General features: G+C 41.5%; 1 protein-coding gene across 2 annotated transcripts in view; it reads left to right on the top strand.

Moving 5' to 3' along the window:
* KDM5B (lysine demethylase 5B) overlaps positions 1–26,960 on the top strand; it is a 49,029-nt gene extending 22,069 nt beyond the window's left edge. For both annotated transcript variants that reach the window (XM_083444120.1, XM_083444121.1), the window contains 20 exons: positions 621–779; positions 2,042–2,161; positions 4,181–4,339; positions 6,212–6,393; positions 6,595–6,757; positions 8,468–8,587; positions 9,243–9,437; positions 11,046–11,227; positions 12,855–12,979; positions 13,783–13,933; positions 16,423–16,537; positions 17,564–17,919; positions 19,381–19,519; positions 19,820–19,999; positions 21,354–21,512; positions 22,253–22,738; positions 24,368–24,479; positions 24,674–24,828; positions 25,494–25,811; positions 26,114–26,960. In XM_083444120.1, coding sequence (XP_083300246.1) covers positions 621–779; positions 2,042–2,161; positions 4,181–4,339; positions 6,212–6,393; positions 6,595–6,757; positions 8,468–8,587; positions 9,243–9,437; positions 11,046–11,227; positions 12,855–12,979; positions 13,783–13,933; positions 16,423–16,537; positions 17,564–17,919; positions 19,381–19,519; positions 19,820–19,999; positions 21,354–21,512; positions 22,253–22,738; positions 24,368–24,479; positions 24,674–24,828; positions 25,494–25,811; positions 26,114–26,251 — 3,714 coding nt within the window. In that variant the 3' untranslated portion in view covers positions 26,252–26,960. The remainder of the gene's footprint in view (positions 1–620; positions 780–2,041; positions 2,162–4,180; positions 4,340–6,211; positions 6,394–6,594; positions 6,758–8,467; positions 8,588–9,242; positions 9,438–11,045; positions 11,228–12,854; positions 12,980–13,782; positions 13,934–16,422; positions 16,538–17,563; positions 17,920–19,380; positions 19,520–19,819; positions 20,000–21,353; positions 21,513–22,252; positions 22,739–24,367; positions 24,480–24,673; positions 24,829–25,493; positions 25,812–26,113) is intronic.

The following is a 26,960-nucleotide window of genomic DNA, read 5'->3' as shown; positions in this document are numbered from 1 at the left end:
TCCCATTATGCTCCTTGATGGAAGGGTGGGATAACTATTAGAAAATAAGGGTGTTTTTGATGGTAGCACACCAGGTTTTCTTTACTCTTTTTTTTCATCCATCTATTCATAGATAACGCACTCCAAACAATTGGGGCATTAATGGTGCAATCCAAACCTGGCCTGGCAGCAGTAGGGTTTAATGAAGTGGCAGGATGCTTCTGTACCTCTGCCACCCAAGCTGCCCAGGACCGAAGGTTGCACCAGTCTGGAGTTGGCACAGCTATCAGGCTTGGGCCCAGTGCCATCAAGTCACAGCAGTGAAGTCTTGGGGCAACACAACTGCTCCCCCAGAATGCCCTGTTTTGGAGCTTTCTGTGGAGTGCTGCTAGTAGGTTATACTTCTTCTCAAACATTCAGTTCATGAATCTTCACCATTTCAAAGGGCGTTTGGATCACAGTGCTTCTAGCTTGAGATGTTTGTAAGAATAAAGAAATGAAATGTGTTTCTGCATACACATGACATGCCTACATCATATCTATCTGTCAAGTGTTTTCTTACCAAGAACCATGCATAGAAGTAAGCAAGGTAATGATGGGACCAATCCCCCATCCCTCACTTTGGCAATTTTTTTTTACAGGTGGATTTGTATGTTTGCCTCTTGTGCGGCAGTGGTAATGATGAGGATCGTCTGCTCCTATGTGATGGCTGTGATGACAGTTACCATACCTTTTGCTTAATACCACCTCTTCATGATGTTCCCAAGGGGGACTGGAGATGCCCCCAATGCCTAGCTCAGGTAATAATAAAATATGGGTGAAATATCCCCCCCCCCCCAGGGCTCACAAATATAAAAGGCCAGCACCCAAGTAGACTAATATACATTAAGCAAAAATCTTTGACTTCTCTTCTACCTTGGAGTTCACTGAGTGGTATCCAAGTAATATGTCCCACCAACAGAAGGGTTTCCAGAGGTACTTAATCTGCACAAGTGCCCTGCTCCTTTCCCAGATCTGCTGTACAGGGTGTATGGAGGTGTGGGGGGGGGTTCTGTTGCACAAGTAGTTATCCAAGTAGTAATCCTTCTTCTGATGGGACTGCAACTTAAGGCTACTTTGGAGACAATCCACTGTTGTACACCTTCATCCTACCAAACCCCATGGTGCAATTACTCATTCAGTATAAGAGTTAATTTAGATTCAGCATACTCCTAGAGCCCCAGACCCTTCTTATCATTCAACAAAGGGTTCTGGTGGCTCCATTGTTCCTCCTGGAGACAATTTAAGATTCTTCTCATCATAGGGCACCCGCACATACTAGTATAGTGTGTGTCTGCCTGGGTCTTGTTACAAAACCCCTTCCAATACTGTCCTGTATTTATGGAGTTAATTTCACTCTTATCAGTAGCTTTCCCACTTACCTTTTAGGCAGTTCCCTCTCCAAGGTTGATTTATGGGTCTGGGATGTTAAGAGTGGCCTTCTACTAATTAATTTTTAATGTCAGTTGCTCTGTGTCCCGGTCCAGCCTCATTCTCTCCACACACACCCTGGCCATACTCTTTTATATTGTCAGAAGGGTACAGAACATGTGCATGCTTGACATCTTCTCTTACTCAGGTGATTTGTATTACCACTATGGTAAATGTACACTGCCACCATGTTGCACTCCATCCAGTTATGGTCAGTTTTTAATACATGCCTCACAGGGACCTTTGGTTTAGATAATTAGATGTGAGTGATTGAACCCTGTGACCCAGGATTGATGGGAAGCTCCCACTGTCAGCCCTCTGTCCCCCAAACTGCCAATGAGCATTCTCCCCAATGCTTTGTACTCATTTTGAGAAAAAGGTGGTGGAGCTTTTGAAGAGCACCATCTACATTTCTCTACTCCTTGTTTATCCGTGTAGTGTAACCTGCAATTCCTTTTGTCAACCTGTAAAAATGGATCCGTGCTAGTCCATCTTGGATGAAGCCCATTTTGTTGTTTGTTTTAAAAAATACTTGCTTTATGTATGGTATGTTTTCTCTTTGTTAATTCAGTGCTGTATTTTAATTACACAGGAGTGTAATAAACCACAAGAAGCATTTGGTTTTGAACAGGCAGCACGAGACTACACACTTCGCACATTTGGAGAAATGGCAGATGCCTTCAAGTCAGATTATTTCAATATGCCAGTGCATGTATGTTCACACTTCTAATGAGTCTGTTAACTTGGGTTTCATTATTGGGTTTATTAAAATTTGCATTCAGGGGAAACTCTTGTGTTGGTATCTAGAAAACAAAAATGGAGAATTTAGTTATGAATTTGGAGTGGGAAACAAAACGCTGCCAGTAGTGTTTCTATCTCATCCTTATAAAGTGGGTGGCAATGCGATTATAAGACAGAATGGCAGCTGTTTCCCATTTGGTTTTTTTACATGATAAAGTTGAAGATTCAGAATTGACACTCTGGGCAGAACCAGTGTGGGGAAGGAGTTAAGGTGTTGAAAGATTCTTGCCTCCCTCTCCCACTGCTATCCTGGCATTTTAAAGGAATTCGGTGTAACTTGCATTTTAATGAACAGGTGGCTACTTTAACAACTTGACGGCCCAAGAAAGGATTTATATCCTGCTTGGTACTTATTTATTTGCCATGACACTTCCATACCGCCCATCAGCTAAGTCCTTTGGTATTAGTTACTACCTGACAAACTTATCTTGTCACCTTTTCTAATGTTTCCTCTAGCATTTATTCTGATTTAATGTGTTAGTTAAAAGGGTTTAACACTGAGTTGTGGAGTACAATATCTTCTAACAGTACCAGTGTAAATAATAAAAATTTTTTACTGACTCCCTAAAACTGCATGTGTTTGTAGTAACAGAAAGCAAGTACTGACCCCTGCAAAATGTTGCATGCAAGTATCACTGGTCATTTCATGTATACCGTATTTTTCGCCCTATAGGACGCACCGTCCCATAAGACGCACCTAGTTTTTTGGGGGGGAAATAAAGGAAAAAAATTATTTCCCCCCCAGGCGCGGGGTTGGGGAAGCCCGAGCTTCCCCCGACCCCAGCCCCCAAACAGGCAGCTCTCTGCAAGCCGTGGGAGCCCAGTGCTGGCTCCCGCTGCTAGCGGAGAGGTCCGCGAAGCCTGGGCGCGCTGAGCTCAGCGCGCGCAGGCTTCGGCATGCAGGCACGTCTCCGCCAGCAGCGGGAGCGCTCCCGCTGCTAGCGGAGAGGTCCGCGAAGCCTGGGCGCGCTGAGCTCAGCGCGCGCAGGCTTCGGCATGCAGGCACCTCTCCGCCAGCAGCGGGAGCGTTCCCGCTGCTAGCGGAGAGGTCCGCGAAGCCTGGGCGCGCTGAGCTCAGCGCGCGCAGGCTTCGGCATGCAGGCACGTCTCCGCCAGCAGCGGGAGCGCTCCCGCTGCTAGCGGAGAGGTCCGCGAAGCCTGGGCGCGCTGAGCTCAGCGCGCGCAGGCTTCGGCATGCAGGCACCTCTCCGCCAGCAGAGGGAGCGTTCCCGCTGCTAGCGGAGAGGTCCGCGAAGCCTGGGCGCGCTGAGCTCAGCGCGCGCAGGCTTCGGCATGCAGGCACCTCTCCGCCAGCAGCGGGAGCGTTCCCGCTGCTAGCGGAGAGGTCCGCGATGCCTGCATTCGCCCCATAAGACGCACCCAGATTTCCCCTTCATTTTTGGAGGGGAAAAAGTGCGTCTTATAGGGCGAAAAATACGGTAATTCTTATTGATGCCCATTAGAGACTGTTAAATCTATGACCCTAGGAATAGGATTTCCCCAACCTAAAATATTTTAACTATTAACCTGAGATGCCTGAATCATCCACTGGTCCATCTCATCTTTCTCATTGGCATGTCTCTATTCATGCAAGGACCCCCAAGTTTCTTTCTATGTGGCACTTCAACTGGTCCAGGGAAAGAATGAAAGTGGTATTTTCCTTCATTTTAATGGTTTTCACCACTAAGGTGCACTTCTAGTTCCTTTCCAGCTCTCTTTGTCTGTCTGGTTTCATTGTGGCCTCTCCTACTTGTATTTGCAGCATACCTGCTACATTCCCCCTGTTTTTTGATAGGGGATGGCATTCTGTGTTAGGGATAGTAACACTTAACCCTCACCACCTCACAATTCCGTTTCGGCCCTTTATATTTATAACATGCTGCTGTTTTATTTTTTGTTAGTGAGTAACTTTTACCTGCCTCTTGTTCAGATGGTTCCTACAGAATTGGTTGAGAAAGAGTTTTGGCGTCTTGTTAGCACAATTGAAGAGGATGTTACAGTGGAATATGGTGCTGATATTGCTTCAAAGGAGTTTGGCAGTGGGTTTCCTGTGAGAGGTGGGAAAATCAAATTAAAACCAGAAGAAGAGGTAAGATTTGATTATTAACTTATATTTGGCTGTTTAGAAACATATATAAAATTTCATGGATTCAAAGTAAGAAATGAGCAACTCGGACTGGCCTCAGCCTTTTGGCGGTTTCTCTGCTTGTGAATTAGGTGGTTGTTATGGTATTTTTCAGTTCCAAAACGGCCATCTTGCTGATTCTCCAAGAGGAGGGAGGAAAGCACTTTGCTATCACTTTAGACGTGAATGAGATTCTGGAACAACAATATACTCCCCCAGATCAAGCACTTCCTTTCCAATGTGGTAAAATAAGCCAAAAATATCCCAGATGGGAATAATTTGAAGCCAATTACTTAGCTGCTCAGAGTTTCTATGCTTATTTCAACCATGGAAGCTTTTAAACTAGCTATTTAGTCCAAAATCACAATCTTTTGTTCACATACTATTTTTTTAACAAATCATCCAGATGACTTGGCCATCAAATAATTGTTGTTTTGGCTTTGTCTTGTTTGTCTCACATTCCTTTTTGGAGCACATAAATTCCAACTATTGCAAGGGGAGGGAATCAGAAGACCATTGTAGCCCTGGCTGGTGTACATCACCTTTGTCCTACAGTCCCATACCTACCTTCATTACATTTCTAGCCCAGGTTTCCCACCCACCCTTCCTTGTTGCACTGGAATAGAATTACTGTCATAATTCCACCCGACCCCCTGCCCTTAGACTCCAATTTGAAGGAAGAGGACTTTGTGTGGCATAAAGCTGGGGAGGTTTGCAAAACAGTGAAATACCTTTTGCAAATGATTCAAAGACACTATGAAATCCCCCTCCGTTCTCTGATTCATATGGCACTGGAGTTAGTGGAACACCCTCCCATCAGATGTCAAGGAAATAAACAACTATCTGACTTTTAGAAGACATCTGAAGGCAGCCCTGTTTATAGAAGCTTTTAATGTTTAATGTTTTATCGTGTTTTTAATATTCTGTTGGGAGCCACCCAGCGTGACTGGGGAAACCCAGTCAGATGGGCAGGGTATAAATAATAATATTATTTGTTTGTTTCTTGAAATCAGTGAGAGGTCCTGCTGCTTTTCAAGGCTGAGAAGGGAAGATCTCGCTCTCATTTGCACTGGGCTGTGGTGGAAAGCAGCAGGATCTCTTGTTGCTTTCTGATTTCTGCAGCTCATGTGAGTTAGAAGAGGCAGGGGGAAATCCATGCCATCTGCACTGAGAGTTATTTTACTGTTCTGATGTTCAGCACATCAAGGAAATGTGGGAGGAAGGAGTAATCCAGGGTGGGAAAACCTGTGGCTCTCCTGATGTTATCGGATTCCCATCAGCCTCAGTCAGTATGGCTAGTGGACTGGGATTATGGGAGTTGGAGTCCAGAGAACCACAATTTCCCTGCTCCTCGATGAACCCTTCTTGCATCCCCTTCTCTTCATAAGTTCTGTAAAATTACAGTTGTGTGTGGACATCCACATGTACCCATCTTCATTTGGCCCTTCAGCATACGGCTGGGCATTCCTGGATGCTAATGGAAATGAAGCAACAGTATTAACTGCAGTATGGAACCATTATTTTTATTTTATTTTACAGCTGAGAATTATACCTCAGCAATGCTAAGACATCCTACTTCCAAGCAGCCCAGGTGATCTGTAATACATGTATTAGGATACAAGTGCAATAAGAACTTAATAGGAATATAAATTTATTTTACTGGAAAAGCTAATGTTAAAGCAATAGCTAGACTTCGGGTGGTAAAGTACCCATGCAATATTCTATGGCATTTTTTAAAGTTATCAAATTAGAAAAATGTCCTCCTCAAATAGAAAACTGCTTTTTAAATGTGGTTTGTGTTAAACCTGTGGACTCTCCCATTTGCTTTGCTTTCAGGAGTATCTTGATAGTGGATGGAATTTGAACAATATGCCTGTGATGGAACAGTCTGTACTTGCTCACATCACTGCAGATATATGTGGAATGAAGTTGCCTTGGCTATATGTAGGGATGTGCTTTTCTTCATTTTGCTGGCATATTGAGGATCACTGGAGCTATTCCATCAACTATCTGCACTGGTGAGTTTATAGGGAATGGAACATATAGATATGTTTGTGCACCAGACTAAATTATAATGTTTCCTTTCCTTTTAACATTAATATCTAGGTATTTGTATCTCTGCATACCTAAATTGTCTCCCCACTTATAGGACATAATTATGATCCTAAAACCTGCAAATGGTTGATTATTGTAGTTTATCTGCTTTTTTATGTTTGCAGGGGGGAGCCTAAAACATGGTATGGAGCCCCAGGATATGCAGCTGAGCAACTGGAAGATGTAATGAAGAAGTTGGCTCCTGAGCTATTTGAATCTCAGCCAGACCTTTTACACCAGCTGGTTACAATTATGAATCCCAATACATTAATGTCTCATGGCGTGCCTGTATGTCATTGAGCTTTTGTTTTCACCCCTACCCTTTCCAGTGCAAAGTTCATAGCTTAAGCAGTTGTTTTGTTGTACCTGACAAACTTCAAGCTTTTTTGCAAACACTTAATAGTTGTGATGTTTCATGAGGTATAGCTATAGAAAGAGCAATACTGTCCTTGCTTCTCAATAATTAATTTGAAACTATCAAAACCAATTTTTGTTTGCTGTTCCAAGCTCCTATTGTGCAAAAAAAAGGAGCACAATTCCACAGTGGAAGATTATTAATTCCTTTGTTACACTTTGCTTGCTTTTTGTGCAAATTAGTCTCCAGGTAGGAATTCTGTGACTGTAAAATGATGTAATGATTTTTCTTCAAGGGCACTATTTTGGAGTAATTCCTATAAAGGAATAAAGGTGGAAAGTTACATCAGAATGCAAAATATAAACGGAAAGAGTTGTTATTAGTTTTTCTTCTCCTCTCCCTCTCCTTCTCCCAATACTACAAAGCTTTAAAGGTGACTTGCAGAAGTAAGATATAAACATTCTATGCAACAAAACATCTGTGTGGATAATACTGAGCTAGATGGACCAGTGGTCTGACTTAAAGTGAAGATGGAAGCATCCTTATAACAGTGATTATATACCAATTATGAGCTATTGAAATCCCCCTTCCCCTGCTGCAGCAGTAAGATAACCATTACAATAAGGAACTAACAAAACTCTTCAAGTAGCAAGAGAAAACATTTTACAATAAAATCCCGAGGAGTCTTGGCCTGGTACCAAAAGATGTGGAGTTATGGGTTGTTTACATACCACTTTTTGGCTCAAAATCCCCCAAAGCAGTGAATGACATAGTAGTACAAAAGAAATATACAAAAGATAAATCAAAACAATATAAAATAGCTAAAGCACCAAACTCTCCTGATCACATTTGAGAGTTGCATTCATGTTTTCGCCACAAAAGCAGCTCCACAGCATTACGCATCCCATTTAATTTGCATCATCTTGTGCAGCACCAGTAGCATGCTGTCACTGGAAAACAGGTTGTAGGCTGGGTAAAACAGGTTGTGTCCAACTTGGTTTTACTCGTAGCAGAGACATTGATTAGTTACTTGAACGTTCTCTTTGTACTATTACAAAACTTTAATAAACATGTTAAATTAAAAAGAGCAAACCTGTTGCAATGACTAGCTCTGGGCTAGTCATGTTCATTAATTTCAGTGGCTCTGCGCTGAGTAAAAGCTTAGTTGAATAGCTTCCTTAATATTTAGCCCCTTTATGTTTGCCAACATAATGTGACAGGGAGCGTATTGGAGTTAGAGGCTGAGTCACCTGGATAATTGAACCCCTCAGTATCCATGGGTTTCGACAGCTGTCCCACTTTGCGAACAGCAGTGACTTCTTTCTGATGATGGCTGTCATCATAGATAGCTTGAAAGAAAGACTTGGACAAACTCACAGTATATTTCTGTCAGCACCAAATAGATTTGATATGTAAATGTACAGAAGCAGTCCATACTCCTGGATACCAGATGGTGGGGACAAAGAACATGGAGGGTTGTTTCTCCCTTTACACCACATTTATGGGTTTCTTGGATGCAACTGATTAACTATGGTTAGAATCCAAATGGATGCTTGGTCTGATCTAGATGGCTTTTTAAAAGATTCCTAAAAATTCTAAATTTTCAACTTCAGCATTTTCTGGTTTGCTTTGCTTTGCCATAGATTTACCGTACCAACCAGTGTGCTGGTGAATTTGTGATTACGTTTCCAAGAGCCTATCATAGTGGCTTTAATCAAGGTTTCAACTTTGCTGAAGCTGTTAATTTTTGCACTGTTGACTGGGTAAGTTTTCCATTTTATTGCCATCTTGTTGGAAAGCATATTCTGAAATTTGAAGGTGTGGCCATTGTTTCCTTTAACCTTCAAAACACTTCTGTGAGTTGGATCACAGTGTGGATAGTATGAGTTTTATTCTTTTTTTAGAATATGAAATCCGGTTTTAAAAGATCTTGCTGTATTCTTTGGACACCTTGTCATCATCTCACCTTAAGAAGCAAACGAATGTTATACATTTTGTTTCTGATTCAAAATTTTGTAGAAGGGCTTCATTGTGCATATAGCATTCTTGACTGCCGAGATCTTCCAATCCACTGAAGTAAAATGGATATATCTCTGCCGATGTATTCCAAATTGTGTGAATGGTTGAAACATTTCAGCTGGAAGTGTGCTGCCAAGTTTCTGGTTATGCTTCTGTTTTGTACATAGCACTGTACAATCTTAATTAGCGTTGAATTCCTTTCTGCAGAGAATGGTTTTAAATATTTATTTGTACAGGGTCCTAGAATGGGCTGTGCTTACCTTGTTTATTCTGGATCAAGTGGACTGCATTAATTTAATATTTTGGCCAGTGATGTATTGGCAAGAACCTGTTGCTTTATACAGCTTCACCTCACCTGAGAACATTAAGAAAATCTGTTTATTGTATTTTTTCTTCTAGTTGCCATTAGGACGTCAATGTGTGGAGCACTATCGCTTATTAAACCGCTATTGTGTGTTTTCTCATGATGAAATGATATGCAGAATGGCTGCCAAAGCAGAGACTCTTGATGTAGTGGTAGCATCTACTGTTGAGAAAGACATGGCTATTATGATTGAAGATGAAAAGGCTTTACGGGAGGCTGTGTGTAAACTGGTATGTTTTATGAAGTTAAGCGATTAGCAGTGAAATTGTTTCAAAGCAAGCAGTTCAGTGGTAGCAACCTACTTTGCTTACAGGTCTCTCTAAGCAGGGCCATCTCAGATCCCTGGGCCACTTACAACTTTTGAGGCCCCCTAGCCAGTGGTGGCTTACTTTTGAGATCCACTGAGTTCCGTGGGATTGCTCTTTGATAAGTATGTACAAGATTGCAGCCTGAAACCGCTAGTGTTAAAGGTGCCACACAAGGGCCCCCATGAACTTCCAAGCTATGGGGAAAAACATTTTTTCCTCCCAAGTTATTCACTTCAATACTTAAAGTGGTGTTGAATATTGAGTGGAATGGGACTTGAGAGATAAAGGGTTAAAAACACGGCTCAGATGGATGAGACCTCCTGGCCATAGGAGTACTTTTGGACTGAGTGACTGAGTTGTGCAGAGAGTTGATAGGCCAGTGAACAGGAGCTGGAGAAGGTCCTCCTGGAGAACACACACTTCTCTCAGAGTTTAAATTGGTTGTGGAAGGATATATGGAACAGGAAAAAATGTGCCTTTGCAATTTTTGGGGGGAGGGGTGTTAAAAAGCACTTGGTGTTTTAAGCCCTGGTTGCCCTAATGGCTCCACTGCCCCAGCCATAATAACTATGAAACATGACAACAAACAAAAACAAAATAAGGAACCACAACAGAAAAATAGACATATTTTGATTTTTTAAAATTTAGGCTTTTCTACCCTTTTCCTGTGGAAATGCATAAATTACTGAGGTAAAATGGTACTTTCATGTAAAACAGCAGTTGATATTAAGCATATGACAGAACTCCATATCAGTTAACCAAAAATGGTGTCTTTTAGCAAATCATCCATTTGTTTAAATTTGCATTTCTAAGCTGGGAGGGTGTGTCGCAATCTGGTCCAATGTACATAAAAATGAGTTGTGAAACATCAAATTCCCCCAAAATAACAAGTGTTGAATTAAATTTGAGGCTTCCTTTGAACTTGAGGCCTTGGGGCAAATGGCCCTCCTAGGTACGTCTCTGTTTGGCCATGCTTCCAGGTTCAATTTCAGCATCTCTAGGTATGGCAGGGAATGTCCCTTCTCTCAAATATGCCAACAGTAATGAGGTAGATGGATCAATGTTCTGACACTGCATAAGGCAGCTTCCTACATTTCTATGTCCTGTACTCTCAACTAGCAAGGAGAAAGATTCCTACTTCTATTGCTTGCATAGTAGCTGCCTCATGGGTAGTCCATATTAGAAAAAACAATCAGAATGTTTGGTCGTTAATTCAGGTAACGTTTATTTTTTTGAAAAGTTTAATTATTTGTTTACTAACTTTGGTAAGGTAATGTCTTAGCTGTTTAGCTTCACTATTTAAAATCCTTAATTCCAAAAAATGATAATGGTTAATAATTTTAATTTGCATGATGGGGTAATTTACTCATAAATGTAGAGTTTACATGCAGTGAATCAATTTATTTTTATGGAAAGTAGCTATGCCTGAATCTCTCAGGATGGTACCTTGCCATTCTTGAAATTTACAAACATCCATGAACTGCTTTGTTTTTACTTTCCTATGAAGTGAATGACTGTTGTTTATTACAGGGGGTTACAGATTTAGAGAGAGTGAATTTGGAAATATTGCCCGATGATGAACGACAGTGCATAAAGTGTAAAACCACTTGTTACATGTCTGCAGTCTACTGTTCTTGTAATCCTGACTTATTGGCATGCCTGTATCATGTAGAGGACCTCTGCACATGTCCCGCTTATAAATACAAAATGGGGTAAGATTTTGTTTGCAAAATCTATTCCGAGGAATAGAAATGTTTCTCTTAAAGTATAATTGTATTTCTTTTTCCTGCTTTTGCTGAATATTGTGTGTAGTAAAAGATTGCATCTTAGAAGCTTAAACAACAAATTTTGTTTGGTTTCTTATCACAGCCAATAATAGGTTAGATTTTTAAATAAACAGCAACAGAGCATAGTTGTATGTATGGGAGGGAGGGAAGTTACAGAAGCATAGCTTTTTCTGGGGTAGTTCTAGGTGAATTCTTTGCATTTTCAGTTTCATTTGGGGATAGGCAGTGTATCTTTGGATTTGCTCCCCCCTCAGTGTTTAGCTAATAAATACCTTAATATTGTAATACATTATTTTGGAAGAAGTTGTTGGATTGAAAAAATGATATGATTGGTCCTTTCTGGCTTATGTCACTTATGTATTTTCTCTGTAGTTGATTTTATGACTTCCTTCCCAAGTTTTCCCCATCCTTATTGCTCTAAAATACTGTATCTCTGAAAAGCAGGTACAAACTACCAGGAAGTGTTTCCATGCTGCTGTTTGCCACTGTGTAGGTTATTTGGGGGGGGGGGTGTTATATAGACATGGTTGTGTTGCAGACCTGTTGCTGCGGCTATCACACTTTAGGTATACATATATATATATACCTGCATATATATATGCAGCCCTGCCATTTGATTTACCTGTTATCCCTTCCTTCTAAAGCAGGGGTTGAGGAGAAATTTAAAGAGTAGAGTGACGCGTCATCTCCGGAGGAGGAAAAAACTTAAACACGTAGCAGAGTTCCCATAAAATAGACCAGAGGCAATTGTACTTCATCCTGCAGAGCTTTACTTGCTACTGAAGGCAAATGGGCATAATCTCATTTGCATGGAATAATAATAATTTTATTATTTATACCCCACCCATCTGGCTGGGTTTCCCCAGCCACTCTGGGTGGCTTATAGCACATATAAAAACGTAGTAGAATGTCAGACATTAAAAAAATTCCTGATACATGGCTGCCTTCAGATGCCTTCTAAAAGTTGTATGGTTCTTTATCTCCTTGACATCTGATGGGGGGGGTGTTCCACAGGGAGGGCAAAGGTGAAAGCAAATCCCTCCCCATCCCATTGTTTTCGGAATCACTTCTCCACAGCTGTCTGGACCTTTGGACCACTTCTGTGGTCAGAAGTAACTCTTGATGAGAGAAGAATAGATGGGGGAAAATGGACAGCCAAGTTCAGTTCCCTGTCGTCAGTTCCCATAGGGAATTGACAGAGTGTGGTCAACCCCACATCTTTTCTCCTTTCCTTTTCCTCCCCCATCAATTAGTAAATAAAAATGTGTCAATATGACGTAACTGCATCACAGGCTCAGTGATCCCCAGTTCACATTATTGAATTCTGGCTGTGGAGGTGGGGAAGCTTTAAAACACAGTGACATTGCATCATTCATTTTTGTTTCTTAGCTCTTAGAAAGGGGAGAAGTGGGGCTGCTACCTTTGGCAGTGGCTACAGTCTCCGTAACATTTCAGCTTACTGTGCAGATTGTAGTAGAATAGTACATGCCAAAATGCTTCACTTAGAATTTCAAATTTGCAAGTATTTATAGAAATTCTGTACTATTTCCAGATATCGTTACACATTAGATGAACTCTATCCAATGATGAATGCACTTAAGCTGCGCGCTGAATCCTACAATGAATGGGCTTCTAATGTAAATGAAGCTTTGGAGGCAAAAGTTAATAATAAAAAAAGTATGTATCTTTACCTTTTTGTTTTTGTGCTATGACTACATATTGTCAAATATTATTAGTTTGATATTATCAGGCTGTTATTTATCACATGTACCCAGAAATTCCACTAAGTTCAGTGATACTTACTTTCCACTAAATGTACATATGACTGCAGCCTAGTTCTGTATAGGTTGAAGATGAGCAACCAAGCCTGTTACCAAGCCAGGTTCAAGCTTTTTGTATTAATTTACAAAGCCTGGAACAACTTAGGTCCAGGGTACCCCAGAGCTCTCCTGAACCCTTTCCCCCCAGCTCAGTCACTAAAATCAACTGCAGGAATGCCATTGGTCGTTCCCCAAGTTAATGAAGGCTCATTGTACAACTATTAAAGGCCCAATCCTGTGGAATACTCTGCTAATAGAGATTCCCCAGGCCACGTAGGCAACTAAGAATACATTCTTCCACAGAGTTTAATTAATGCCTGTTTTATACTTTTTTATATGGTTTTTATTGTACAGTTTTATATTTTATTGCTGTAAACTGCTTTGATATACCGTATTTTGCCATGTATAAGACTAGGTTTTTTCCTAAAAAATAATGTCGAAAATTAGGAGGTGTCTTATAAATCTGAGTCCACCAAAATTGGGGGGGGGGGTCTTATACATGGGGGCATCTTATAGACGGAAAAATATGGGATATATTTTTAAGACTTTTCAGTATTTAAAATAAATAAATAAGAAAGTAGAATAGTTTACTATAAGAGTGCAGACCCAAAATAGTGCACTTTACTATTCTAATTACCATAAATTTTGGTTCTCCCAAAGGTCTCATGAATTTCAAAGCTTTAATTGAAGAATCTGAAATGAGGAAGTTTCCAGACAATGATTTGCTGCGACACCTTCGTTTAGTTACTCAGGATGCAGAGAAATGTGCCTCAGTTGCACAACAGCTTCTTAATGGCAAACGGCAAACTAGGTATGTTTAATATGTGTTTTGTAGCTTGATTTCAAATTCCCAGGGGGTTTATTAGGAAAACTTGCTTCATGTCTTTAAATTATTGTGAGTGTTTAAACATTTTTTGCTTCTAAAAATGCTGAATACAACCCTATAGTATAAATAGCTAAATTACCTACATTTTTATTGAGGTTAAATGTGAATAGAAACATGCATATCTTTGCTTGGCATCATCAGTTACTATGATGATGGGCATTAAAGGTAAAGGGACCCCTGACCATTAGGTCCAGTCGTGACCGACTCTGGGGTTGTGCGCTCATCTCGCTCTATAGGCCGAGGGAGCCGGCGTTTGTCCGCAGACAGCTTCCGGGTCATGTGGCCAGCATGACTAAGCCGCTTCTGGCGAACCAGAGCAGCACACGGAAACGCCATTTACCTTCCTGCCAGAGCGGTACCTATTTATCTACTTGCACTTTGATGTGCTTTTGAATTGCTAGGTTGGCAGGAGCAGGGACCGAGCAACGGGACCTTACCCCGTCGTGAGGATTCAAACCGCCGGCCTTCTGATCGGCAAGCCCTAGGCTCTGTGGTTTAACCCACAGTGCCATCCACATTGGTGATGGGCTTTGTTGTTGTTTAGTCGTTCAGTCATGTCCGACTCTTCGTGACCCCATGGACCAGAGCACGCCAGGCACTCCTGTCTTCCACTGCCACCCGCAGTTTGGTCAGATTCATGTTTGTAGCTTCGAGAACACTGTCTAATCATCTCGTCCTCTGTCATCCCCTTCTCCTTGTGCCCTCCATCTTTCCCAACATCAGGGTCTTTTCCAGTGAGTCTACTCTTCTCATAAGGTGGCCAAAGTATTGGAGCCTCAGCTTCACGATCTGTCCTTCCAGTGAGCACTCAGGGCTGATTTCCTTAAGAATGGATGCGTTTGATCTTCTTGCAGTCCATGGGACTCTCAAGAGTCTCCTCCAGCACCATAATTCAAAAGCGTCAATTCTTCGGCGATCAGCCTTCTTTATGGTCCAGCTCTCACTTCCTGATGGGCATTACCTGGAGCTATAAGAGAGCTGAGCAATGTTCAATTTCCCTTTGGAAATTTGCAGCAAATAACACAATGAAGTAATTGTTTGTTCATTCTGCTGTTCTCAGATAGCCACATTGACCTAATTAATAGGAAATAGCTACAGACACTCCTGCATCATCAAGGGAACCTTGGTGGCAATCTCCCATATCTTGAGGGGAGGGGTGTTGGCAGGAACAGAGTGTAACTTTCTTAGGCTTCTTTTAGCAATGGTAAACACCAGAGGAGATTAGAAGGAGCAAAACAGGAGTGGGAAAAGACACAGAGGCAAGCATCACATGGTACTGAAGAAAATACTTTCTTTCAAAAGCACTCAAGTTTTCTTTTTTTACACTGAATGTATTTTGAGTGCACCAGTTCTTTCAGTGGCAGAAGCAGCTTCTCAGTTTTTGAATGAGGAATTTATGTTTGGTGTGGCGGTAGACAATTGGAATGAGCATGGTAAGCAGTAAGATGGCCAACAGTGACACCAAATTATTCAAGGTAGTAAAAATAAAAGATATGTCTGCTAACTGTGCATTAAAATGGGAAATACAGCTCAGTGCATGCAAGTGTAAAATAACGCACATTGGCACTAAGTAAAATGTCACCAGTGATGTCAGTTGATGGGCGGTTGGACGTGGTTTAGAGAAAATGGCCTTGCAGACCAGTTTTGACTCAGTAGTGTACCAGATTTGGCCTGCAAACTGGATGTTATCCACCCCTAGTGTACAGAAAGTGGAGAGATGTCATCCAATGAAGCTAAATGATGGGAGGTTCAAGACAGATAAAAGGGAGTACTTCATATAGCTAAACCTTGGAATTCACTATTGCAGGATCTGAGGGTGGCCATCAGTTTAGCTTTTTAAGGAGATTAGGCAGATTCATAGGCAATAAGACTAGCAATGGCTACTACTCATGGCTGCATACTGTCTGCAGGTTCCAAGGGTGGCCTCTAAATATTAATAATTGTGGGGTAACAGTGACTGAGAACTTTCCCCATGATGTTCTCCTTGTGGGCTACCCATAGACACTGGGTTGGCCACAGTGGGAAACAGGATTCTGGACTAATAGATTTTTGGTCTGATCCAGCAGGGTTCTTCTAATGTTCATGTGTTGCAGTGTGTTTGTAAAAAAAATTAGACCATTTTCTTCTGCACCTTTAAGATTTGCCATTGTTGTATGAAACTTGTGTTGGCCTCATTATTCTCTCAGAAGAGTAAAATTAGCACATTCACACTTCACTTGGGATTGACCACATGCTGTTCCCCACCCCTAGCTTATATGAAGTTTAAATAGCAGGTGAAAAAGTATCAATTGCAACAAAATTCCATCTACTGTAGGAATTTCATTGAACAGCGGGGCAGAAATCCCTTTAAAAAAATCATTTCTGATTATGCAAATAATTGGAAGCATGTTGTAACTATGTCTGTGTGATTGCAGGTATCGGTCTGGAGGAGGAAAATCTCAAAATCAGCTGACTGTGAATGAACTCCGTTTATTTGTTAGGCAGCTCTATGCTTTACCATGTGTCATCAGCCAAACAACATTGCTGAAGGTAAATTAGAGTGCTCCAGATAAAAAATACTAAGAAAACACTCAGATTACTGAATGTTCCAAGAATTTGGATAGAGAAACAAATGCCACTTGAGCCAACAACTTATTGGGAATAAACAAACCATAGTTAAGCTGTTGGGCAGGGTTCGGGCAATCAAACAGTCAAGGCAAGTATCCTTTATTGGCATCACATAAGAACATTCAGAATACATTCAGAATAGATAGGCCAGTACGATCTTGTCACCACCCCAACAGCACAGTCACCTGCCAAAGGGCAGAAGAGGCGAGCAATCTGCCTCATCTCTGTGGGTTTCCAGCAAGGGCAGGATCCTGTAGCATACTTCAGCGACAAAAAATCAAATAGAGGAACTTGGCTACTGTCTTGGTGAGCTGGTCTCTCCCCCTTGGTGAGCTCCTGGTCTCCCCAATTTTAGTATATGTGCTCGCTTCGGCAGTACATATACTAAAATTGGAACGATACAGAGAAGATTAGCATGGCCCCTGCGCAATCAAACAGTGGTTTTAATAAACCGTGGGTTAGTGTTTTGTGCAAACCAGACATATATCATATTTTGTTGTATGTATTTGAACATAGTTTTAAATGAATGTAAATTGGCAGGTCTGCATTACTAATTTTCTCTGCTTTCTTGGTGTAGAAACCTTACCCCAGGGAGTTGTCACTTCCTAAGAACAGGAAGAATATGAATTCAGATTGGAGCTCTCCCTGACCAAAATCCAAATCAAATAAAGTTGACTTGGTTAACTCATACAAAATTCTGAAACACATCTGAATTTTTGGTCATTATTTATTTAAGCAGATCTTGGCAAAGTTGATAAGCTCTTAAAATGAGATTTGTTCAGAAATCTTAAAATCTGAGGAATTATTATTTTTTTACTTCTTGGAAACAAATACGCCTGGCATTCTGAAAAACCAGCTAGGTGGCTTGCTGTTCAGGTGAAAGTGACAGAATAGATTTCATGATATTTTGGTGGGAGAGTTGACATATTTTGCTGCTTTATATTTCAGGATCTTCTTAATCGTGTGGAAGACTTTCAGAAGTATAGCCAAAAACTCCTCTCTGAAGAAATTCCCAGTGCTTCAGAAATACAGGAACTGTTGGATGTCAGTTTTGACTTTGACGTTGATCTTCCCCAGCTAAGTGAATTACGGATACGCCTAGAGCAAGCCCACTGGCTGGAAGATGTGCAGCATGTTTGCTTGGACCAAAATTCTCTTACTCTAGATGATATGAGAAGACTTATAGACTCTGGTGTTGGGCTCGCTCCTCATCCTGCTGTTGAGAAGGCAATGGCTAAGCTGCAAGAGCTGTTGACAGTATCTGAACACTGGGATGACAAGGCTAGAACCCTGATAAAAGCCAGGTAAAAACTGAATCTTCCTCTTTCAGAACTATTGCAGTTACCACACACTGCTTTCAAGTAATTATTTCCCCAAACTTTCACAAAAATGAGGAAAGGTGAGTCTGTAGTACTCTGTGTACAGGAAAGTGAGATGGTATATTCTCTGTCCCAGCAGGCAAGAAATGGTTAACCCATCTTCCACCTGAAGGCATTTGGGTGACGACGAGTCCTACAATAATGTATTGAGCCTAGTTTTAACTACAGGCATTAACCTGTTTCTGACCTGTACCACTTTAGACTTCAAGATGGAGCCTTATGTGTCTCAATGCTTCTCTGTATGTATGTACAATATATATATACATGCATACAGAATCTCTGCACATAAAAAACTGTTGTCAGGAAAGTGACCAGGCTAGAACTCTGCCCCGATTCAGGTAACGATGCGCACTAGTGAAGACCAGCACAAGGTCTCTCACTAGTGTATATGGGCTTCGCTCCTCCCCCACTTTCCCAAATCCACTCAGAAGGGTCAGGAATACTCCCCAGAGCAGCACATAGGAGGAGGAAAGATCAGAAGAGTGCAATGTTGAATTCCTCCCTCTTATTTTTTTGTTATCACCATTGGGCTGAGAAGATCCTCCAACTCTTGGTCCCCATTCCTCTGATTAAAATGTAAAAATTGCATCTGTGGGGGATATTTTCCTTAGCAAAAAAGTGTGTTGGGGTCGGGGTGGGGGGGACGGAGTCTGTGTGTGTATGCATGTGTTTGCTGAACTGCTTTGCAAGCAGCATATGCAGGCAGAGAGAGCATGGAAGGAGCCGGCTGCTTTGGCTTGCTCCCACTCCCCAGCTGGGCAAGGCAGTGGCAGCCCAGCAGCAGCATCACAACAGAGCCCTTGCACTGCCTTCAGGGCTCTCTGATGCAGATGCTGGGCTGCCTTTGCCTTGCCCAACCCATGCACCAAGGCAGCCTTGGATGGGGCAAGTGCGCTGGCCTGTCTCTGCTGCTGCTGCCTCGCTGGGGGGGCGGAGTCTAATGGATCCCCCACCTGGTGTGCCGGAGGCTTGGTGGGGGTCTCCTTTAAACTTCTCCATTGAGAGGCGGGCAGCTGCACACCCCCAGTGGAGAAGTTTAAAGGAGCCCCCACCTCCCCAGAATCCCTCCCCCCGCGTCCTCCTTATTGGCCTTCAAGATATGGGAACCTTATGCAGGCAATTCTCAATTTGTAATTTGTGCATGTTCAGCGTTGGAAGAGAAGCAGGGTGGGCTTACACATGTGATGACCTGGAATGTGACCCCCACATAAATGGGGGATTGCCTGTAATTTAAACTGAATTATATATGCTTCTAATTTGTCTGTTGACATCCCATACTGACAAGAAGTGCCTTATGATGCTATAATTGTTTGGCCAATAGCAATTTTGCACTAGCATTTGAGTAATAATACAACATTTTGATCATATACGTTTGTTTATTTTAAGACCACGGCAGTCATTAAGTAGTCTTGAAGCAGCAGTGAAGGAGATTGAGGAAATTCCTGCTTACCTTCCAAATGGCATAGCTCTGAAAGAGGCTGTAAAAAAGGCCAGAGACTGGCTACAGGAAGTGGAGGGCTTGCAGGTAGGAAAGATATATCTACTGATCATCCGTGATTTCACTCTAACTTCATTTGTTTCTGTAGACTGTGTGGTGTTCAACTGCTGGCAGAAATTTAAATTGTACAACTGATGTTTCCTTAGGGTAGGGATGGGGAACCTGTGATCCTTCAGATCTTGTTGGGACTCCCATCAACTCCAGCCAGCATGTAGTCCAGCGATATCAGGAGTCCCACAAGTTCTCCGTATCTGCCTTAGATAGGCATGCAGCAGAATAATGCAATTACTTTAATGTTTTTTTAAAATAATGTTTCTACACTGTTAGGTTGGTGGACGTGTGCCTGTGTTAGATACACTTGTGGAACTTGTGTCTAGAAGTCGCTCTATTCCAGTACATCTTGAATATCTGCCAAGATTAGAATCATTAGTTGCCGAGGTTCAAACTTGGAAAGAGTGTGCAAGCAATACTTTTTTGACTGAGAATTCACCTTATTCTCTTCTTGAGGTAAGCAGTTTATGGTGTATACATGCTTTTAATTCAGTATTTGTGATATGTACACACCACATAGAAATTAAGAGTCAAGGGTTGACTGAAAGTATCCCACAAAACTGGACAAGACACCTGACATAGATTTGTCCCAACTATGGTATTTGGATCACTATGAAATCAAGAATTTTGGCCTAAAATTGCCTAGCAAAACTCCCATAGCAGGCTTCTGAGGGTTCCTGTTTCCTGTGGCAGATATCAGCAAACCTTTCACCTCTGTCAAAAGCTCTGCTGGGCAGCTACTCGAGGATTTGATGGAGGCTGCAAATTAAGCCTTCATTGTTGCCTTCACCACTATGCAGTAGGCACAATTATGTGTTCTAGTAGTAAATGTTCAGTTACCCTCACAGCAGGCCTTATGCCTATTGTGCTTAAGCCATTGTCTGGCCTGAAGCTCCACAGAAAACCACAGGGGCATTCAGGCTCCATTCTGCCAATGGCCTATCACATCTCACCATTCCACAGTGAAACTAAGGCCTCCACATCTTAAGCTGCCAGGAATTCACCTAGAATGCAAGAATCCATATTGACAAGTTCCTCATCAAGGCAAAGACAAAAGTATATGCTTTCTGGGTCAGGCCAGTGACAAACCTATGACTGATCCATGGTTGTCATGGAAGCCATGAAGTCCTGAGCTGGACCACATTAATCCTAATTGTCCCTCCAAAAGGTGGCTTTCGTAGTTCAGAGAGGTCTATCAGGACGATGTTATACATGACTGTGTGCAGTAACTAGTTTGGCCCTTGATATTCCCAGATCATTATGATATGGGAAGTGGGATTATACAAGAAGTAAGTGCTGGAACTGACAGCTCTGAAGGTTCAGGTGACTGATGACTATCATATTTTAAAAGATGTATGTGCAGTCTTCTGTTCAGTGTATGCCCCCTCCCATGTTTGTTCTTGGCTACAGCTCATGTTTAGTGAGCAGTTAACCATGAGTAAAGGGTAAGGTAAAGGTAAAGGACCCCTGGACCATGAGTAGCACTTCTGGTAAAGCATTAAGCCAAACCTTGGTTTAACTAGGTGTGGCACAGTAGTAAAAAGTACTTGGGAGGAGTAAAATTATTGTGAGCTCCTCTCCAGGAACCTACAAGTTTGTCTTGCTGTGTTTTGCAAAACAGGTCAGTGTCCTGTTGCATCTCTCTTTTTTGACAGCATGACCTTGCATAGAACATCCTGATTCGGATGGATCTTTATTGCTTTTGCCACAACAGACTAACACAGCTACTGTGGATTGGCCATTTACAAGGCAGATACGATTATGCTGTTTTACACCAGGATTAATAATGGTTGTTCTGACTCTTCACCAGGTGTTGTGCCCAAGATGTGATATTGGAACATTGGGATTTAAAAGAAGAATGAAGAAATTAAAAGAGCCTGTCCCAAATGGAAAAAAGAAGAGCACCAAATTAGAGAGTTTAAATGATTTAGAAAGAGCTTTATCTGAGAGTAAGGAAACTGCTGCTGCGGTATGTATACTGTTAGAAATGGGTTTGGAAATAGGTGTTGAGTAGATTAAGCTTTTCTCTTTTATGATGCTTCATTTTTTCCATTTCCTTTGGTGTGGAGATGCACACTAATCCTTTTTTGTCTAGTACAGTCATACCTCGGGTTGCGAACGTGATCTGTGCGGGAGGCACGTTTGCAACCCACAGCGCCACGTCTGCGCACGCGCGTGACGCGATTTTGCACTTCTGCACATGCGTGTGACGTCATTTTGTTTTCTGCGCATGTGCAAGCGCCGAAACCCGGAAGTAACCCGTTCCGGTACTTCCAGGTTCAGCACAGTCTGCAACCCAAAACCGCTCAGCCCGCAGCGTTCATAACCCGAGGTATGACTGTATAGCTTTTTGTGTAAGAGGGCATGTTTTAATACATTTTAAAAATTGGACTTTCTAAGGATTGAGATAAGATGTGTTTGGGATGGATCTTCTGTTAATGAAAGTCAAGCCTCTTACTTACTCTACATGTAAGTGTATCCCTTAACATTTGATGAAGTGTCAGACCATGTGCCATTAAATAAAAAAAGGTTCAAAAAGAACGCATCTGGTTTGACTCCCTAGTTCAAATAATAGAATTGTAGAGTTGGCAGGACCCTGAGGATCATCTAAAGCTTTCTTGCAAGATTTGGAGAAAATTATAGTTAAGCCCTTCAGTTTAAAAACCTTGCTCTGAGGAATTTGACTGTTTTCATGTCATTTTCTTCCAGATGGCCACACTTGGTGAAGCCCGCTTAAAGGAGATGGAAGCACTGCATTCACTTAGAGCAGCAAATGAAAAAAAAATATTCTCCACTGAACAGGATGTAGAGATCAAAGTTTGTCTCTGCCAGAGTGAGCCCGCAGCACCAATGATACAGTGTGAACTATGCAGAGCGGTGTTCCATACCAGCTGTGTTTCAGTGCCCAGAACTTTGCAGGAACCTCGGGTGTGGCTCTGCCCTCACTGTCATAGATCTGAAAAGCCACCTTTAGAAAAGATTCTACCTTTACTGGCTTCCTTGCAGCGTATTCGAGTGAGACTGCCTGAGGGAGATGCTTTACGGTATATGATAGAGAGAACCGTGAACTGGCAACATAGAGCACAGCAGATGTTGTCCTCAGGGAATATAAAACTTGTACAAGACAAAGTGGGCTCAGGTATACTGTACAGCAGATGGCAAACCATGGCAGGCCAGTTGCAAGAGACAAGTAAGGTAAGGTTCTCCTTGATACGGGGAGCTCACCAGGATGTGTTGCGCAACATCTAATTGACACATTTATCTGAACTCTGAGCCAACAATACTGTGGTAAATTATTAAGGAATTACATGCTAATTCCCAGCCTTGGTTCACACACATTTATTACTTAATGGATTATCCTATTAGGCCATGAATTCTACTCTCCCTCCTTGATATGTAGCCTCGCTGTGGATTTAAGCTGCCTTATGTTCCTGTCCTAAACTATCATTTAGAATAGAGTAAATCCTCCTTATCAGTCTTGCGTCTCTGGCCCTTCATCAGCTCCTCTGTCATGGACCTCCAGTCTGCTTGTGGACAAGCTGATCTGATGTCAGTCTGTTTAGCTGGGTTGGGATGAAACTTGTTTGACTATTTGTCTTAGGGGGGGTAACACCCCCCCTCCCCCAAGGTCTAATTAGATTTGACTATGTGGTATCACAAGGCCAAACTGGAGAGAAGGCAAAAATTTGCCATCATTTTAAAGTGGTGTAAATGTTGACCACTCTAGTGTCTTCCCCAAATGAAATGGTTATGTGTTTTTCATGGAAAATGAGGCTCCTTTCTCCCCTACCTTAATGTGATAGTCTTTTGTCTGCAAAGGACAGGCACATCTTGCATGGCAGTGCGAGATAAGCTTTGCTCAATCAGACTAAAGGTCTAGTGTGGTATCCTGTGTAGTACTTAATTTTGTATGTCATGAATCTACTGCCAAGGAGTTTCATTGAGTTACCCCAATTTCTGATGTTATAAGAGAGAGTAAAAAATAAAACACTTTCACTTTCTCCATAACGTACAGTATATAACATTGTTAACTTCTGTCACATTCCCATTTAATCATTTATTCTTATCTAACAATGTTGGTTGCCCTTTTCTTTCCTGTTTTCTATGTGCCTTTTTTGAGACGAGGCAATCATAACATGGAATTTGCTTTTGTTACTTCTACACACATGAGTTGACATTTTTCCTTAGTTGTCTCTTTGACCCCCTAAAACTTTTCCCCCCAAGTCACAGACAGATTAGACCCTATTACTGAATGTGTGGTTAGAATGTTTTGCCCCTTCACATTTCAATGGCTTTTCATTTGCTCCTTTTTGCTGGCCGTCCACCCAGTTTGGTGAGACGCTTTTTGGAGTTCCTCACATGTTTGTTGAGTTTTCACAATCCTGGATAAATTGGTACTGTATTTACTGCAAACTTTGCTACGTCACCCCTAACTCCAGATCACTTATGACTAAATTAAATAGCACCTGCTCCAATACTGATATTGCCTACATGCATTACTCTGTTGTGGAAAATTGTTTATTCCTCACTTCTGCTTCCTGTTCCTTAATCAGTTTCCCGTCCAAAAGAGGACCTAATCCAGTGACTTCAGTTTGTTTTAGATGGTTATAATATTGTTTTTTAAATTGTTGTAGCCAGACATAGCACCTTATGCTGAAGAGTGGCTAATAAATTGAAATAATAACAATAGAACTTTCTAAAACTAAGATATTGGGCATGTCATTTTAATCAATTGTTAATTTAAAGTTACATTTTAACACCATGATCGTTCAAGTTCACAGCATGTTAAAGAAATGTGGTGCTTAATTGCTTCTCTTTAATTAGGTTTCACAGACAATTGGTGCTACATCTTTCTCTTTGCCACATGACTGGAATAACAGACCCATGCATTTACACTCTCCTTTCTCTACAGGACAAAACTGCATCCCCCTTCATGGTAAGTATGCTGTACTTAGCATTCATCAGTGTGAAATCCTAAACATAACATTATGAGCTCCTTTGTGTAGGGTCTTGTAGGCAGAGAGTTTGTAAAAATAATTTCAATTTGCTTGATGTGCTTTGGAAAGAAAAGTTTTAAAACTATGTAACTTCACCACTGATAATTAAAAATTATTGTCCTTGTCACTCTAGCCATAAGTACAGAGCTGAATGAACTGATGATGGAAGCCCAACTACTACAGGTTTCACTACCTGAAATACAAGAGTTGTATGAGATCTTATTCACAAAGCAAAGCCCAGTTGCAAAGACAGAACAGAGGTCACCAGTAGGACCAACAAGTGAAAAGGTAAGTATTTAGGACTGGGGTCCATCTCAGAAAGGGAGTGATTGCTTGAATCTGCTGCTTTTGAAAATCTTGTTTTAATTGCTGTAGTGTAAATACAGGCTTCCCCCCTCTCATCAACAGTGCACATGCACACACAGAAGCATTTTCCTGTGTATCACTTTTATTTCTCCCCTCCCTCAACATCAGCCACCAGGAGATGATAGAAAGGGCACACTAGAAATCCAGTTCAGTTGTTTCTCTGTACCCCTTCCCCCCCCAAAACACACCAGATGTGCAGTTGCAATGGAATTCTTACAAACGTTCTGTTGCATAAGCTTTGCCAAACCAAAGCTCTAATGTCCAGGTTTTTGTGACATTGCTTACGAGCTCCAAAAGTGGTTAGGGATAGCTTGCATGCTGTGGCAGTTCACAGCCAGTGTGTGTGCTCTCAATATTAATTCCCTTGCACTTAAAAGGTGAAAGGAGGTTTTTTGTATCTGTGTTGAAAAAATGGTAAAACTTTTCAAAAAAATCTCATTCTTAAGTGCTATAAGAAAGAGATGCTGAAGTATTATGCTTAATATGTGCTTCTCATTAAATGTGTGGATGGTTACTGCATAGCATGCAGAAGTATAAGGAACTGGCTACATGGTACTTTATGATCTTATAATGCATGTTTCTTGTAGACTGATTTTTGTCGAGGGAAGAGAGATGGAATTTGCTCTGTGGAAAGGAAGCTGAAGAGACATTTTGAGAGAGGAGATTTCTGCAGTGAGATGAGAACACGAGTCAGAAAAATAGCTCCCAACAAGAAAAAACTGAAATTATCTCATTTGAGGGAGCTGGGTACTAGCAAGCTGGAAAGAAACAGGTTGTTTGACATACAGCGGTCTGGTGAAAGTCAGTTGCTTCTTTCGGATATGTCCTTCTCTGAACAAGAAGAATCTGAAGATGAGGATGCCATCTGCCCAGCTGTCAACTGCCTGCAGCCTGAAGGTGATGAGGTAAATTGAAGGAAATATCTGTAAAGGATGTAAAAATGCATGGTTTGGTAGAATCATAGAGTTGGAAGGGGCATTGTAGGTCACCCAGGACAAAGAAACCCAGTTCTTTCAGCCTTTCACCCTAAGACTGTTGCCTGAACACCAGTTTTTCTATCTCCTCAAAGTATTGTGCCCAGTACGGGATATGGTACTAGTAGACTGCTAGACAGGTAGCTACAGAAAACTTGCTAGCAAACAGATATAAGAGTGATGTACTATATTTGTTGTTGTGTGAAGACTTTTAACTCTCTCTTTGTGTCTAGGTGGACTGGGTCCAGTGTGATGGCTGCTGCAATCAGTGGTTCCATCAAGTATGTGTGGGTGTCTCTCCAGAAATGGCAGAAAAAGAAGACTACATATGTGTGAGCTGTATGGGAAAGGACTCCCCATATCGAAAGTAACATGCCTGATGAACATAAGGACTCTACAACAGAAGATTAGCTTTTTTTTTCCTCCATAAAGCCACTGGGCTGGTTTTAGAGCCAAGTTGCAAATGGTGCTACTTCTATCCTAATGGGATCATTTTTCAGACCTTAAAACAATTTGACACTTTTGTATTTTTATCCTTTAAGCTGTTTGTGGTTATTGAGGTTTGAAATGCTGACTGTTCAGACAGGGGTTTTTCGCCAGTTTGAAGGCATCAAAACATGCACCTTTTCATGTATAGCATTAAATTACCTCTTTGAAATTTACCAGCACATTTAATCAACTCTGTTTAGGTGCAAAACACTGCACTAAGAATTCCCATAATTCCTCTTTTTGAAGAAATCCCTGTTTACTCTTTTGAACATTTTTGAAAACTTTAGATTCCCCCCCCCCTTTGATTTTGTAGACTAGGTTTATTTATCTGAGCAATAACTTCTGTGTCTGGTTTCAGTGACTGGAATTCTATTTCTGAACAGCGTGTGGTGCTTTTAGCATTGGTTAATGTACAGAAAGCAAATGTTTAGGTTCTAGTGTCACTGATGAACTAGTGATGTAGGAGACAAGAAAGCTCTGTAAAGTAATGGCCACAGCTGTATTTTGGCTTTTTCTTCTTTTTTGGTAGCTTGTATCAAATGTTGCAGTTTATATTGTGGAATAAACCCTTGGTTATGTTACAAAATTCAA

This window comes from Podarcis tiliguerta (genome assembly GCF_965153285.1).
Source record: "Podarcis tiliguerta genome assembly, chromosome: 6".
Lineage (NCBI taxonomy): Eukaryota > Metazoa > Chordata > Lepidosauria > Squamata > Lacertidae > Podarcis > Podarcis tiliguerta.
Note: the sequence above shows the minus strand (reverse complement) of the source record. Positions and strands in the feature narration are given on the sequence as shown.